At 41.2% G+C, this 16364-nt stretch overlaps 1 protein-coding gene across 1 annotated transcript in view; it reads left to right on the forward strand.

The window, feature by feature from the left end:
• Positions 1–2231: 2231 nt before the first annotated feature.
• Positions 2232–16364, forward strand: part of GATA5 (GATA binding protein 5) — a 28104-nt gene continuing 13971 nt past the window's right edge. The window contains exons 1-2 of the mRNA XM_063963500.1: positions 2232–2817; positions 10927–11096. Of these exons, the coding sequence (XP_063819570.1) occupies positions 2298–2817; positions 10927–11096 (690 nt within the window). The 5' untranslated portion in view covers positions 2232–2297. The remainder of the gene's footprint in view (positions 2818–10926; positions 11097–16364) is intronic.

A 16364-nucleotide genomic window follows, 5' to 3' on the forward strand; every position in this document is an offset into this window, starting at 1 on the left:
ATCCACTAGCTGCGGCTTCTTCTCAGCGTCCAAAGGGTGTTACAGGATCAGACTGAAAACATCGGGAACACAGCAGGTAAGTGGCCCGGATCTGTTGCTGTGCTGTAGTTACATTGTATGCAGCCTGTGTGGTATCTAGCCGCCTGCATGGTTGTTACATTATATCAAGTTGGTGTGTATTACTTACTATTGTCCTTACATTGTACCTTGACTGGGTACAGTATTGTTACGTTATCTGTAGCCGCCTGCGGTGCTGTTTCACTGTATCTAGCCAGTGTACATTGTCGTTACATTGTATCTGACTGGTGTGTTTGTTATATACAGTGTGATACTGTCATTTGATGCGCATTTATTCTACAGGGATTAGCAAATGGATTTGCTTTTGTTCTATCCTTCATGTCCAAATAAGCAGTGACTGGTGTGTAACACACTACGCAATTGTTGTATATTAATAGATGGATTTAACCCTGAGATCAGCAGCAGTCTGCTTTCACTGAGCTAGCACTCAAAGTAACATCATCATATTAGTTCAACTGGGAAAATACATGTATTACTATAGTCACATAACATATAGGAACAATACACAGGCTAATATCACACCTGGGGATTCGGCCGGTTACAGGCGATTTCTCATTGTTTTGTCGCCCAACATAAATATTGGAGATTAGCGGTGATTACAGACATATAATAGTTACCAGGATTATAACTCAATAACTATAAAATCCATTTCATGTGTATACACTGACATTTGAATACCCTAGGAAGTTAAAATTAACCAGATAACTGAATCAATTATTTAACTCGTAAAGTACATAAACAAATCAATCAATCAATCAATCAATCAATCTATAAATAGCATAAATAATAATAAACTATCATCTCAGTGATGACATACTCGAAAATATATTGTTGCTAAATAACATTTATACCCAAAACTATAGCGCTACTAACTATATTGTTTTAAAAATAAAATTTCTACCCAGAACTATTGTTGTATGTCCACAACTATATTAACAGTAAATTATATTCATAACCAGAACTATGTTGTAACCAAATAAAGTATGTAACCAAAATTATATTTTAATTAAATAACCATACCCAGAACTATATTGTTACCAATGCTCTGAGCTATTTGGTAATGAAAAATGTTTCCGGAAATGAGTATAGAAAGAAATAAAAGGTACTAAATAATGAATCTATCTATCTATCTATCTATCTATCTATCTATCTATCTATCTATCTATCTATCTATCTATCTATCTATCTATCTATGACCCCACATACTATGCAATGCACAGCAAGTGGTTGTCTATCTCCCCTCCTGTGACATATATACAGGTTGATCCCAGGTGGGAGCCAGGATAGTGACCGCTATGTTACTATTTTCCCGGTGAGCGCATGCAGTAATGACAGCAGTGGTAATAAGTAGCAGCAGTCACGTGACGCCTCACAATCCCCCCCACATTCTCCCCCCGCCGCTGGCAGCCGCTTTCCCTCACTCACAGGGCGGTAGCGCACGGGAGAGGCGGATCTCACCCTATCCGGGCGTCACTCCCTGCCCAGCGCTGTATGACTCCGGCCGCATCTCCTGCATCCACTGCGCCCGGCAGCCGGTTCTCCTCTCCTGCAGCGCACACCCGCCAGAGTGAGTATCTCTCCCCTCCAGCCCTATCTCGACGGCTGTCCTTATCTGACAGATAAACCAGGGGAGGTTTATGCGGATACAATGCCGGGAGATCTGCAAGGACACTGATTTACGCCGCTGCCTGATATCTTGTAATGAGCGATGTGTCCGCGTTATCACAGTACAAATGTTTGCGTTAGATGCAGACACTCCACGCAGGATTTATTCCCCGTGTTATCAGCAGCCTGTGATCCGTTCAGGGCATGTAGCTGCGGCGGAGCCCGGACACAGGCATGCACAGTGCGGTACCGCTCACACTCCGCGCTGCCCGCTCTCACTCTCATTCTACTGCCCCTATGTGCCCAATCCCCCAGGTTATTCCTCTTCTGATAGTATATCCCCTATGTTACTCTCTCCTGCTAGTCTATAACTCAAGTTATTTTCCCACCTGACCGCATAATATTGTGTATCCCTCCCCATGTATATAGACGAGTGTATTCCCATGTTACACCCCCAGGAAGCCCCCTCCCCCAGGCTGCAGAGGGCTGAGATCTCTCCCTAACCTGTGTCTTCTCCTTCAGTTGCAGGAACACTCTCCCGGGGGACTCGTCGTGCAAGGCCCGGAGCGGTATCACTATAACCGGAGACCGGGGACTGCGGCCGGAGGAGGAAGATGTACCAGAGCCTGGCCCTCACCTCCAGCCACGGACAGTCCGCCTATGCCCATGACTCTGCCAACTTTCTACACCCGGCAGCCAGCCCCCCGGTCTATGTGCCCACCAGCCGGGTGCCAGGCATGCTGCCGACCTTACCCTACCTGCAGAGCTGCGAGGGCGCCCACCAGGGGCACCACCTGGGCAGCCACCCGGGATGGCCACAGACCGCCAGCGACAGTCACGCCTTCAACACCAGCAGCCCCCATACACCCTCCGGGTTCTCCTACTCGCACAGCCCGCCGGTGGGCAACAGCAGTGGGCGGGAAGGAGCCTATCAGAGTCCCCTGATGCTGAGCGGGGGCACCCGGGAACAGTACAGCAACGCGCTGGTGCGCTCGGTGAATGGCTCCTACTCCAGCCCCTACCCCTATGTCAGCAGCGAGATGCCCCCATCCTGGGCAGCGGGCCACTTTGACAGCTCTATGCTGCACAGCCTGCAGGGCAGGTCGGCGCTGCACGGGAGGAGATCCAGCCTGGGTGAGTACATGCACCCCTGTGCCCCTGTGCCCTGCTCTTATATGGCTTCTCTCATACCTGGTTCGGAGCAGATCTCTGTAAGTTTGGGCAGATGGAGGGTGCATATTATTCTTTACAGAAGTGGCGTGTGGTGGATCAGCACCAGGAGAGCCACAGGTTGCTCGAGGTGATTGTCACAGCGTTTTGTTGTTTAGTATACAACGTATTTATATTTCCCCTCCATATACACTGATATTTTTTTCTATTAAACCGGAAAGTGACCGTTCAGGCTTGTGACAATCTCCTCACCTGCATTCATCTCTAATTACCATTCTAATACTGACTGAGAAAAAAAAGCATAGTATGCATAATGCAGGCATTCGCCAATAATGCGGACAATTGGTGAGATACATATTGACCCCTCAAGAAAATGGGTCAGTTCAGTTTTTGCTTTAGCTATGTATTAATATTTAGTATATTTATTAATACTTTATTGCTCGCTACAATCGGGAAGTCAAGATAAATAGATTACAATATAACATGTTTGAGCAGTTTACTACTGAATACATAAATACAGACAGTGGCAGCTACTAAAATATCAGGCAAATGATTCAGCTTTATTAGATAGATAGATAGATAGATAGATAGATAGATAGATAGATAGATAGATAGATAGATAGATAGAAAATAGGCATGTTAACTTTATTCCAGTTGCTCCTATAGGCATTAACTGCAAGAAACTTCATGTATCACCATTCTATTTTAATACAGAATGTAAGTTTTCAAGCAGAGACCTTTTATCATGTGCTTGTATGTTAATATACAGTCTAGTTTTATTACTGTCTGCCCCCAACTGTAAAGCACAATGACGTATACTGGTGCTATATATATAAATAAAAACATAATTAATAATAATAATAGTAATAATAATAATAATAATAATAATAATAATAATAGTAATGATAATAATAATCTCTCTAATATCTACTCTTATTATTATTATTATTATTATTATGCTTAATGGATCATTTGCGTATCCAATCCTAATTCAGGCAGTATTTAAATGCGCCTAGTTACCTATTACAGGTGTGCAGGTAGTTTCATTATCTAGAGAAGATAAACGGTAGATGTCCGTGCTCACATGAGTTTACAATCTATAGATACATCTAGAATGATAAATAGGCATAATATTTATAGCGAGAGATCGGCGGCGATGTTATCTAGTAGCAACATGCACAGTTGTTGTTAATAACACCAATGGAAGACATGAAAGAATGCCGTGGTGACAACTGCAGCAACTCTACTGGAACAAATATCTTGCTAAATGTAACCAACAGTGACAGCTTATTCCTGTCTGGTGTCCGGTTGCATGTGCAATATTATTAAACGATTCATTTTTAATTTAGCTAAGTCAACTACTTGTAGCAATTATTCAGATACTGAAACGCATATTAAGTCAGTCATGCAGGCCCTTAAATAAATGGGTTGTTATGAAAATATTAATGATACGTTTTGTATTATTTTGCCTATATTTAATTGCATGTACTGTATGATGCATTACAACTGTAGCTTAGCCTTATTTCTTTATAAATAACACAGGCATAATAAACACATGGCTACACTAAAATCATAAATCCACATCCTACTAGTGCTTTTAACTCGAGAAATTCTACCCCTTTATGAATCAGTGAAAATATAATAATATAGAAACAATAATATAGAAAGAGAAGAATTCTCAGTGTGTCTTCAAATACATGGGCTTGTATAAATAATAAAATAATGTTACATGGGCTTGTATAAATAATAAAATAATGTGCAAACAGTTGTGTGTGTGTATGTACATATGTATGTGTGTGTGTGTGTGTGTGTGTGTGTGTGTGTGTGTATATATATATATATATATATATCTCCATCCAACTATATATATATATATATATATATATATATTTATTATCTATCTATCTATCTATCTATCTATCTATCTATCTATCTATCTATCTATCTACATATAGGAACACATGCACAGAAACAGATGTAAGTCACTCTGGATGTATGGCACTATTTTATATATATATATATATATATATATATATATATATATATATATATATATATATATATATAAAATATGTGTATATTTGCAAGTATGGAGTCAAAATATTTGCATTCCATTGTCACTGGACCATACCACCGACTTGCAGCAATATCCTTATTAAATATACAGGTGTCAGTTATTTAGTTTCGGTTATTTTTATTACCAATACTGATTAATTACTTTACTCTGTTATTCATATTTTTATTCAGCAATCACCTTCATCATCTAAGCAGCTGTGTGATACATATTAGTATATATATTTAGTGATTTTGAGTACAGTAAATAATTATAACGATTCTGAAAAAAAGCAATGCACAGATTATCTTTGTATTAGTAGTAAAATACTGCTTTACATGAAACATGAATATATGTCAGCACTGATAGTATAGGTCGGTTGGATAGTTTGCTGGCATTTATTATGTATGAATTTCAATACAGTAACGTTAATTCAATTAAAAAAACACTATCCTGCTGCTTTTGCTGCTAATAATAATAATAATAATAATAATAATAATAATAATAATCATCATCATCATAATAATCATAATAATAATAATCATAATAATAACACCACCTGTTGACATACACTACGACAGATTAATAATAAGTGGGCATTGCACAGAGGGTACTATCCTCCATTATTCTAGAAAAAGTATTGAGGAGTCTGACCGGTGGAAACATACTGCCACGGGTTACCTTTTAGTAAATACCTCTTATAATTAATGTTACATTTATATAAACTGCAGCACAGAAAGTATTACTTCCATTACATTACACAAGTGCCTTTCCTGCCAACGTGGGGCAAACACGCTGATTTGTTGCTTTAGAACAATCACAAGTGAGATAATTTATGCATGTGTGTCAGGGACAGAAGTTGTAACTCTAAGTGTAACACTTCATATGGTTACTGTGCAACAAAGTGACAGTAATATGGGGCACAAGAGCCCTGTTGTGCCCATGAAGGTACCTGCTAGGCCTATACCTCATGGTGTATGCTGCAATAATATAAACTAGGTAACTTGTGCTTCTGCTACTGTCCTAGCACTACAGGCTGTAGTATGTTGGACCAAACTCGGTAAGCTAGCTTCACTGTACTACAAGTCCCAGCATACTGTAATACTGTAATAATACAAACTAGGCAACTTGTGCTCCAGCTACTGTCCAAGTACTACAGGTTGTAGTATGTTGGACCAAACTCGGTAAACCAGCTTCACTGTACTACAAGTCCCAGCATACTGTAATAATGCAAACTAGGCAACTTGTGCTTCTGCTACTGCCCTAGCACTACTGGCTGTGGGACTACTGGCTGTGGGATGTTGGGCCAACCTCTGTAAACCAGATTCGTGAAACTACAAGTCCCAGTATGCCCTGCCAATCGTTCATTGCGGAACTACAAGTCTATACGTGGCTTGCTACCCTTTGACAACGTTTAAGCAACCCGTGGTTGTCCTGATAGTGGGAATGCTGGGTCTTCTAGTTCCACAATAACAGAAAAGCCGTAGGTTGCCTAAACCTACTATGGATCACCTGTCAGGTATTATTTATTTCCTCTCTATTATGCCCGATCATGCCACCATAAGAAGTAATGAGAGTTTGAGGAGACCATGGAGGAAATAAAGGGTAGCAGAGACCTCTGGATAACAAGTCACTTGGCTGCCTGGCTCTTGTTTTGTAGCTGAAAACTTTTCTAGATTTGACAGGTGAAGATAAGGGAATGACTACAAGTTTAGTTATCAGCGAATGATCACTCCAAGGGAGTAATTGACCCTAAATATTAGTAATGTCAAAGCGATCACTGTGTGGAGTAAGGTTACACAAGCCAACGCACAGGCCTGATCTAATCACCAGGATTTATATAATCGGCATTATCAGGCATGTATCATCTATCTATCTGTCTATTTTTATATGTATGTATATATATATATATATAGATAGATAGATAGATAGATAGATAGATAGTTAGATATAGATATATATGTGTATATATATACACACACACAGATATATATGTATATAATATATTATTATACACAAGTATACTTATATAGATACACACACACACACACACACACACACACACACACACACACACACACACATTTATTTGCTCTTCCTGGCAAAAGCATTTAATTAAATAGCGTTGAAACATTGAGGTAAACGTGATGGACGGTATAATGAGTCCGTTTATTTAACCCGACATGCGCAAATAGGTCTTGTAGACATCTCTCTCTCTCTCTCTCTCTCTCTCTCTCTCTCTCTCTCTCTCTCTCTCTCTCTCTCCCCTTAATCAAGAGCCCATTGTTTGTAAATGAAGCTCTTTTCACATTGAGGCAGCCGGACATTGTATCTTTAATGAGCAGAGGCAGTATGTGCAGAGACAAGTTACTGTAATTATCACTGTTTATTCTATTGTGAATGGAAGTTGAAATATGCTAAAATAAGCGATGCATGTAACTGTCTTTTAGAGCACTATCAGTGGTCCCACCTCTCTCTCTCTCTCTCTCTCTCTCTCTCTCTCTCTCTCTCTCTCTCTCTCTATCTCTCTCTCTTCAAATTTGCGCTGTCCCTCTGTCACTCTCCCCCCTTTCCTGTCATTTTCCAGTCTCTCCTTCTATCCTGTTAATAGGGTAGGTCATTAACATAGCCTAATATATAGATCAGAGTTTCCTATCCCAATTGTTGTCTGTAAATTAGCTTTTCACCCATTTTTTTTTTTTATTGATAATGTATTCCTGTTATATACAAATAAGGAATTATTGATATTAAATATAGAAATAAGGACACTGCAGTCTTCTAAAACATTTTGTATAAAATAATACCAGTAAAGCATTACTAATAATGACTTAGCTTTGGCAGTACATGTAGATCGCAGAGCAGGTTAGGTGGAACGTACCAGAAACAGTATATACTGTAGCTTCCAGTATTTGGCGTCCCAAGCCCTAGGCAAAATCCCTCTGGCATGGAATAGGCAGTTAGCTCTTGCCGGAGACGGGGATAGAAACAGATGGGAGTAGGGAAGAAATATCCACAACACCCAATGTGCTACTCGTTGCTAACAAAATGATCAACTAAATAAAATCTAGTAATATCGTTTTTTTGTTTTTGTTTTTTTATATGGATTTTACACAGGTTAAATCCTGGTCTTCAGTGCCCCTAAAGCAATTCCACAGTTCTTATTGACCCTTCCCTGACTCTTGAAAAATGTGGTGTATTATAAAGTGTCACTCTACTTCTAGAGCCAGCCATAGATGTGCGCATTTTCAGTTGGCATGACCCTCAACAAGGTAATTACTAAATGAACAAAGTCTGACCAATCAGTGAATGTCACCTCTGTGCCCCATGTGTGGCAGGATGGTGATAGATTCCATTTTTACCTTACAGATTCTCCTGCAGCGGAGGGATCATATATGTGCGACGGTTCTGGGTGCGCACAGTCAGGTATCTTCCAATATGGTAACAAAGAGATCAATGGCTGATAATGTAATAGGAGTGTTATAAGGTTCTATCTATCTATCTATCTATCTATCTATCTATCTATCTATCTATCTATCTATCTATCTATCTATCTATCTATCTATCTATCTATCTATCGAGACCAGGACAAGAAGCGCCACTCTAGAGACTTGGTAAAAGTGCAAAACAATCTACGTTTCGGGGTGTTACCCCCTTCATCCTGATTGCCGCTTCTTGTCCTGGTCTGTTTGTGGGAGGCGTTGTCCTCTCTAAAGGCACCGGAGCAGCTACAGCATATTAACCTGGAGTGCCGGATCGCCCTCATTGCTATATATATATATATATATATATATATATATGTGTGTGTGTGTGTGTGTGTGTGTGTGTGTGTGTGTGTGTGTGTGTGTGTGTGTGTGTACTATGCGTGTGTTCATGTCTCTGTACATCATACAGCCCAGTAATACAGTCATGTGTGTACATCATACGATTGAGTACAATGTGTGTTCTCTATACTATCCAGTTGTGCAGAGAGAGAGAGAGAGTGAGTGTGTGTGTGTGTGTGTGTGTGTGTGTGTGTGTGTGTGTGTGTGTGTGTCTGTCTTTTTCGCACACTCGTTTATCTCAGTCTCTTAGGGTCTTCCTGAGACTGGAGGATGCTCCTAGTATTTGTCAGAGTGACTGGGGAATCTGCCCCCTGCTCCCCCTCCCAGGGTCTGTCATTTATCAGCCCCATGTGATAGATCTGCATTGTAGGAGCTCCCCAGAATCTGTCCGGGCCCTGAGCTGTGAGCCATGAGCTCTCCATCAGCCCCAGCCTGCCTGTCGCCAGCAGTCAGCATGGAAAACTATGTGATTGAGTTCAGGAAAGTTTCCAAGCCCCCTCCTCCTTTTATCATCTTACAATAACACTGAACTAATCATTTAATGTCCGTCTCTGTGAGGACCTCTGGGAACAGACAAGCCTAGCTGTGAATGGGTTAATCTGGCTGATATTTCCAGGGAAAACTGCAAAGGGTTAAATGTCTGAATGTAATAAATCAGCACCCCAACCCCTCTGCAAAAATCACCATTGCGCTGGTAGGGAGCTATGCATCACTCGCACCAATTAATACCTGTTAATGTGCAGAGAGCTTGGCAGCAGTGATCGTTTTTATGTTACACAGAGAAAATATTGTAGATCTATACATTAAAGTCAGGTCACAGAAGGCTCAACCAAATACTGATTACAGCGTTTAACATTAGCTGGAGTGCAACTGAAATGTGACAGGGAATATAAATGCTGATGGGGGGAAGAAAGTCAGATCAGAAAGAAAACATCTAGACTTATTACACTGGTACCTGGTGACACATTACAATTATGTCACTTGTTGGCTGCTCATTTCAAGCAGGTCCTAGGCTTCCAGTTTTATTTACTGGTTATATAATGATCCATCACCAACATTTAATCCTGCACAGTATTCTGCCTTCAAACTGTAAGAAATAACATTCATTTTCCAGCAGCAAATTGTGTATGTTCCCAGGGGCAGTATTAGGGGAATGGACATGACTCTGGTCGCTGAGTATTTCCTGTCGCCTTAGTCCCATAATATTCTGAAACAAACTTTATAATGACTTTTTGTGTCACGGTACAGTTATTTATTACTTTTAAAACCACAGCGAAAATTCTGTTCGCAATCATTGGCTGGCATACAGGCTTGTCCTATTTAAAAGAGCAGTTTGTAGGATTCCATGCTGCATTAATCATATTCTCATATTTTGACATAAAGCAAGACAGTTGACTATACATTGTCTGATATTAACTGTGCTTTTACCATTCTTGTCATTACGTACTTGATGAATAATTAGTGCAAAATGTTTCCCTCACTGGTAAAAAGTTTAAATAAAAAGTTTATTTTTTTTCTCCATGTGTTTCAATGATATATAATTACATATATAAATTATATATCAGTTACTTCAGTTACTTAAACAACTGGCCAAATAAGCTTTTTTGTTTGTATTTTAAGACTCATTTAGCCAAACCTTTGTTTTGATTGAAAATTTGATCGTAGAACTTTTTTTTTATACTTTTGTCTTCGTCTTCCTTCAGGTATAAAGGCATATCGCCAGTTGTCACTGTGTAGTTAATTTTGTGTTACATATTCAAAATAACATGTAACAGTGCTTTTAATCCTGTAAAAAGGGAAGATGGTAGGCATGGCACTCAAAAACCTTCATACAGATAATCCAATCACAAGCATTCTGATGGATAATTGCAGGTCTTACTGTAAATGATACATTGTATTTCACAGGCAGTTCCTTAACTCTTTAACTACATACAAATGCAGCAAATTTTAATATTCTTAAAATCTATAGTAGGGATCCTATTATTTCCAATAGACACTGAAGTGCTGACATTGTCAATTTTTTATCACTGTATTCAAAATTATTGTGTTAATACTTTTCACTGTGTTTTTAATGTGATTCTATTAGTATATTCACATTGCCATACCAAATCTGTATAGCACTGACAATATTAAAGGCTTGATGTGTTCCCACAATGGACATTCCAACTCCTAATAATCATTGCTACTGCTTCTCTGCAGAATATCTTGAAGAATTCCATGGGGAGGGGAGAGAATGTGTCAACTGTGGGGCAATGTCCACCCCACTGTGGAGACGAGATGGCACTGGACACTACCTGTGTAATGCCTGTGGACTGTACCATAAAATGAATGGTATGAACAGGCCACTCATCAAGCCACAGAAAAGACTGGTAAGATGCCCTCTTCCATTTGCATATACATTCCTCAAGAGTTTCTACCATCCAGACACAGACAGTAAAATTAGATTGCAGTACTGTTTATCACAATGCTGTGTTATGCAGATACATTTATAAAACCTAAACAAAAGCATAATTTTAATAAAATAAAGAACATTTATTTAGATATTTTGTATTTATAGAGAATTATATACTGTAGTGGTATTAGGGTTTCAACAAAGCCTTCATCTTTGTCTTCCTACTGTTTATGTCCATCTTTGTACACAGAAATGGCTTCCTTACAAATGTGACTAGAATCCCCATAGCCTTGGATGCAAAAAGACAAACTATTGCTAATAATAGCTTTTTAGATACAGGGGCAGATGTACTATGCCTTGAAGAGAGATAACGTGGACAGAGATAAAGTACCAGCCAATTAGCTCCTGACTGTCATTTATCAAACACAGCCTATAACATGGCAGTTAGGAGCTGAATGGCTGGTACTTTATCTCCACCCACTTTATCTCTCTCCAAGGCTTTAGTACATAGACCTCCTAATCTTAGTTGGCTCTATACAGTAGAGTGTGTGAGTGTGTTCTGTAGCGGATGTAAGCACTTGTATACAGAGCTACAAACGACACATTCTAGCTTTCATTACTGGCCACATATGGGTATATATATTGGTTGGGTCCAATCAGCCAATTTCTGTCTGTGCAGCGAATCTGCACAGATTGTGCATGTATATGGTCATTTATCAGCCAGCTGACTGACACCATCACAGGACCCCATGCTGTTTGGTCAGCTAATGATTACACAAACATGCAGATATTGATAAATTGGATTTACCAACATGCTCCTAATAATCTGATCAACCCTAATTGGATTTTTATCAGATAAAACAAACAGTTTGCCTTTACACATCAAGAGGTATCTGGCCCGTTTATTAGAAGACAACCACATTGCCCACCATGGTCTATTTCTATGTGGCCTGCATTACACCTGGGCAGGATTATTCTGTATAAACTGTCATCATAATCATTATAATTATATTACTATATATCATTGACGTGAGGTGATGTGAGGCAGAGCCTTTCCTGTCATACTAACGTATAAGACAGAGTTTTCACTACATAAAGTATATGAAAAATACAAAGCATATATATTATATAGTCAATATATTACACATCACTGCACTATTGTCCGATAACACAAAACATACATTGGTTACAAATTAATACAGTAACATATATTAAGAGAAGGTGAGGTCCCTACTTAAAAGAATTGAATATCCAATAAGAATCTGTATAATAATCCTGCAATGTGCAGGGCTATAGAGACTCAGGGCCTAATTCAGACCTGATCGCTGCTGTGCGTTTTCACACAGCAGCCAATCAGGTCTGAACAGCGCATGCGCTGGCGACGCAGCGCGCCGGCGCATGCAGGACAGCCGACGGCCATTTCAGCCCTGCAATTGCCTCTGCCTGATTTACAGGCAGAGACGGTCGCTGGGCGGGAGGGGGCTGTAGGGGGCGGGCCGGCGGCGTTTGGCTGCCGTTTTAGGGGCGTGGTCCATGCAACACAGGCGGGCCCGGACCGTGCAGGGGGGCGGACAGCAATGAGTAGCTCCCCGCCAGCGCGCAGAAGCTGCGCAGGTAGGGAGCTACTAGTCAAGTACAAAAGCATCGTGCGGTGGGGCAGAGCCAGACTTGCGGGGCGGATTAGCCCTGTGCCAGGCATCCCCCCACATGTCTGAGTAACTGATCATAGCCCTGCAAAATCTATGATCAAGTCTGAATTAGGCCCTCAGTTCATGAACACATTTGATATTTTGGTGGCAACATAATGCTTAGAGTTGGTCATGGTAGTTTCAGTGTTACGAGAGCAGCTTTTACCTTTAAAGACCAGATGGGGAAAAGTTCTGCAGTATTTCTTTTAAACTACAGTTGCTTTAGATTAACACCAAGCACTCAGATTTTCTGTGAGGTGCTAGATCTGAGCTCTCTATACAGATTGATTTCTGAGGCTAAAGAGGTTGTTAGAGGCCCCACTCTAGAGAGCACACTGCACTATCTGAAAGCAGTTAGTCATATCCACTCCAGAGCATTACTGACATTAATATCAGCTTCTGGAGAATCCATCATAAGATAAATATGCGCATGGCAGAATCGCAGCAAACCATTAAAGCGCATTGTTACTCCATGTATCTGCAGTTTTATAGACTTAGGGTCTAATTTAAGTTTGTACACAATACCGATGTTTTTGCAATGTGGCGATTATCATCAGACTGCGCATGTGCCATGATCACATGACACGCACGCTGAAAGTACCTTTGTGATCACGCTCGCACTGATATTTTATACACAAAGTGATTGACAGAAAGGAACTGTTTGGGGCAGTTAACTTGGGAGTGGTGGTAAAAACGCAAATGTGTCACGCCAATTTCCGAGGCATGTATCTGCCTTCAGCTGTGATCATGTATGTAGAGGAACATGGCGCCTGCATCGGTACTGCCGCGACCAGTCTGTGTATCCATAGGTCAACCCTAGGAGTCGATGTTCCTCATTGTAGTGTCGGTACTGCATATGCATACGCAGTTTCTGAGCACTTTCCGATGGCTCCGGTGGGCGTCCATATCCTTTTCTGGGCAGCAGCTTTACTTGCTTGAAAATTCGTAGCTGCACAGGCATTAGTGTACACACATGGATTAGGCCCTTAGTAATCAGGGAGTTTAAACAAATAAGGAGACTTATGTGCAAATGTTGCAACCCCCTTGTGGATTATTAGATCTATACTAAAAAGGGCTACAGTCAATAGGTCTACCAGTAATGGTAGACATGCATTAGATCGGCAGGGTCCAAAGGTAGACAGGGTTAAAAGGTCAACAAAGAATAGGTCGACAGTAGGAAAGGTCGACAGTGTCAAAAGGTCGACAGGGTCAAAAGGTTGACATCACAATGGTAAACACAATTTTCTTTGCTTTTTTTGAGGGGGGGGGGTGAAGTATGAAAAAGTTGAAAAAAATACAAAACATTAAAAAAGCTTGTCTACCATATGTGTTGGCCATTATTGACCTTTTGACCCTGTGGGCCTTCTGAACTGTCTACCTTTTACATGTCGACCTTTTGATCCTGTCAACCTAATACATGTATGTGGTGGTGGGGGGCAGTTGGGAGGCTCTTGTTACTCTGCTCTGCATTAGCAGACCAGTGATAATAGACAGGGGGGACAGGGGGCATGCCAGCAAATCACTGAGCGTTGGGCATGCCCCCACAGTGTCGCAAATGGGGGCGTGGCTTGTTATAGTGGACATTCCTGAGAAGCCATGCCCACTTTACATTGGCCACACCCTTTTCTCGAAAGGGGAGTCCCTACTTCGGTGGCCATGCTGTTGGGAGGTATGTTACTGGCAAATTTCCCCAGTAGAATAAGAGTAGTAACATATTTATATATTTGTGAAGTACAGGAAGCATATTAAATAGCAATGTTTCCCTAGTTTTGCTACGATTCGGTTGTAAAGCAGCAGCAGTCCTCTCCCTGCCCGCTGTCTGCAACAGGGAAGGGGGGACAATGGGACCCGGGCCCGGGTAAGGAGTATCCACCACCTCCCCTCTCGATGCCACCCAGACAGAAGCACAACCCTGTCCTCCACATAACTGAATCTAAGGATAACATATAAACACAATTTACAATTTATGTAACATAATTTTTGCAATAAAATACTAATGACCTAGGGGTGCCATGAAAAAAAATGCTGATACTCTAGGTTATTGCGATTCAAGAAAGTTTGGTAACCACTGCTCTAAGTGTATATGTGAAAGCTTTTCACTTGAAGATGTAGGCAGTTTATCACACTTCCAATTATAGACAATGACTTGCTAGGCTGGTGGGGGCGGGGGGGGGGGCTAGGGGGTAGGGTTAGGTTTAAGCTGCGTGGGGGGGTGGTGTTAGGTTTAGGCACCACTGGGCAGGGTTAGGCTGTGGGGTTGGAAGGGTTAAGTTTAGGCTGCCAGAAGGGAGGGTTAGGGTGCCATTGGGAGAAGGTCTTACCCTGTTGGGATTCTGATCATTGGGATGCCGCGGTCGGTATTCTGAGCGTCGACATCCCAAACATCGGCATTTAAATCCCAACCCCACAGGGTGGACAGTGTTTCACTCTGATGGGGCCAGGAAATCTGCATGGGAAAATGCAGACCCCCACCAGGGAACACCTACAAAAAGGGGGGCGACAATCCACTGTTTTGTAGAATTGTCCCCATCGCCGCTCCCACTCCCCCCTCCAAATGGCCGCAGCATGTCAATCATGCTGTTGCTAGTACACACTGCTAGCGACAACGCATGACCCCTTTTACACATGCGGGTCCTATGCATGTGTACTCCACCCACCATTGGAGTAGGGTTTGTGGTCTTCTCTGAATCAGGCCCTGTGTCCATTCATCGCTTAATCATGCAAGTGAAGCAACTTTGGGTTAGTCTTCATTACACATGTCACATTTGTGTATAGAATTGATATTTCCTGCAGATATGAAACTGAAAGGTGTAAAAGGTGTCTCATGAAACTCCATTTTTCTGTAGAGCAAAGCAGGAAACCTCCCCTATAACTGTGTTTCTTCCTAAACCCATTTAATATGTGCTAAACATCTCACCATTTGTGGGATGTTGTGCCTTGAACAATGAGAGGTTATGACACCACTGGGGTAATGATGATACTAGGAGTCTTACCAGAACCTAAAGTCCTGTAAATAAAGGGGTGGCAGACACAACACACATACGTTTGCTTGTACCAGGCATGGAGGGATAACATAATAACAGCAGTTTGCTGTACACTGATACAAGCACAACAAAACTTATAGGGGTGGAAGGTATCCTTTTGGTGTGGGTTTTTAGTGGTTGTAGGGGATATAGGTAATGTGTTGGCCACAGAATGGGTAATGTAGGAGGCTCTAGGATGCTTTGTGCTTTGTATTTTCAGTGAATACACCTCTTTGTAACTTAACCCCCCCATCCTTTCATGCTTGGTTCTTTGGTGTTTTGCAGATAGGTAAGATAGCCAGCCAATGACATAGGGGGGTATTCAATTGAAATCGGAAACTGCCGTCTTGTCGGAAAGACGGCAGTTTCTGACTGTTTTAGGTCAGAAGGGGTACAGTGCAGGTTATAGTGATATCCAGGCTCCAGCACAGGTGGTTAAATCAAAATTACTGAGGTACTAGTTTAGTTACTTGTGCTCAAGCCTTGATATCACTAAAACCTGGACTGTAATACCCCTTTTACACCTACGAGCAC

Source organism: Pseudophryne corroboree, chromosome 3, assembly GCF_028390025.1.
Source record: "Pseudophryne corroboree isolate aPseCor3 chromosome 3, aPseCor3.hap2, whole genome shotgun sequence".
NCBI classification, from domain to species: Eukaryota; Metazoa; Chordata; class Amphibia; order Anura; family Myobatrachidae; genus Pseudophryne; species Pseudophryne corroboree.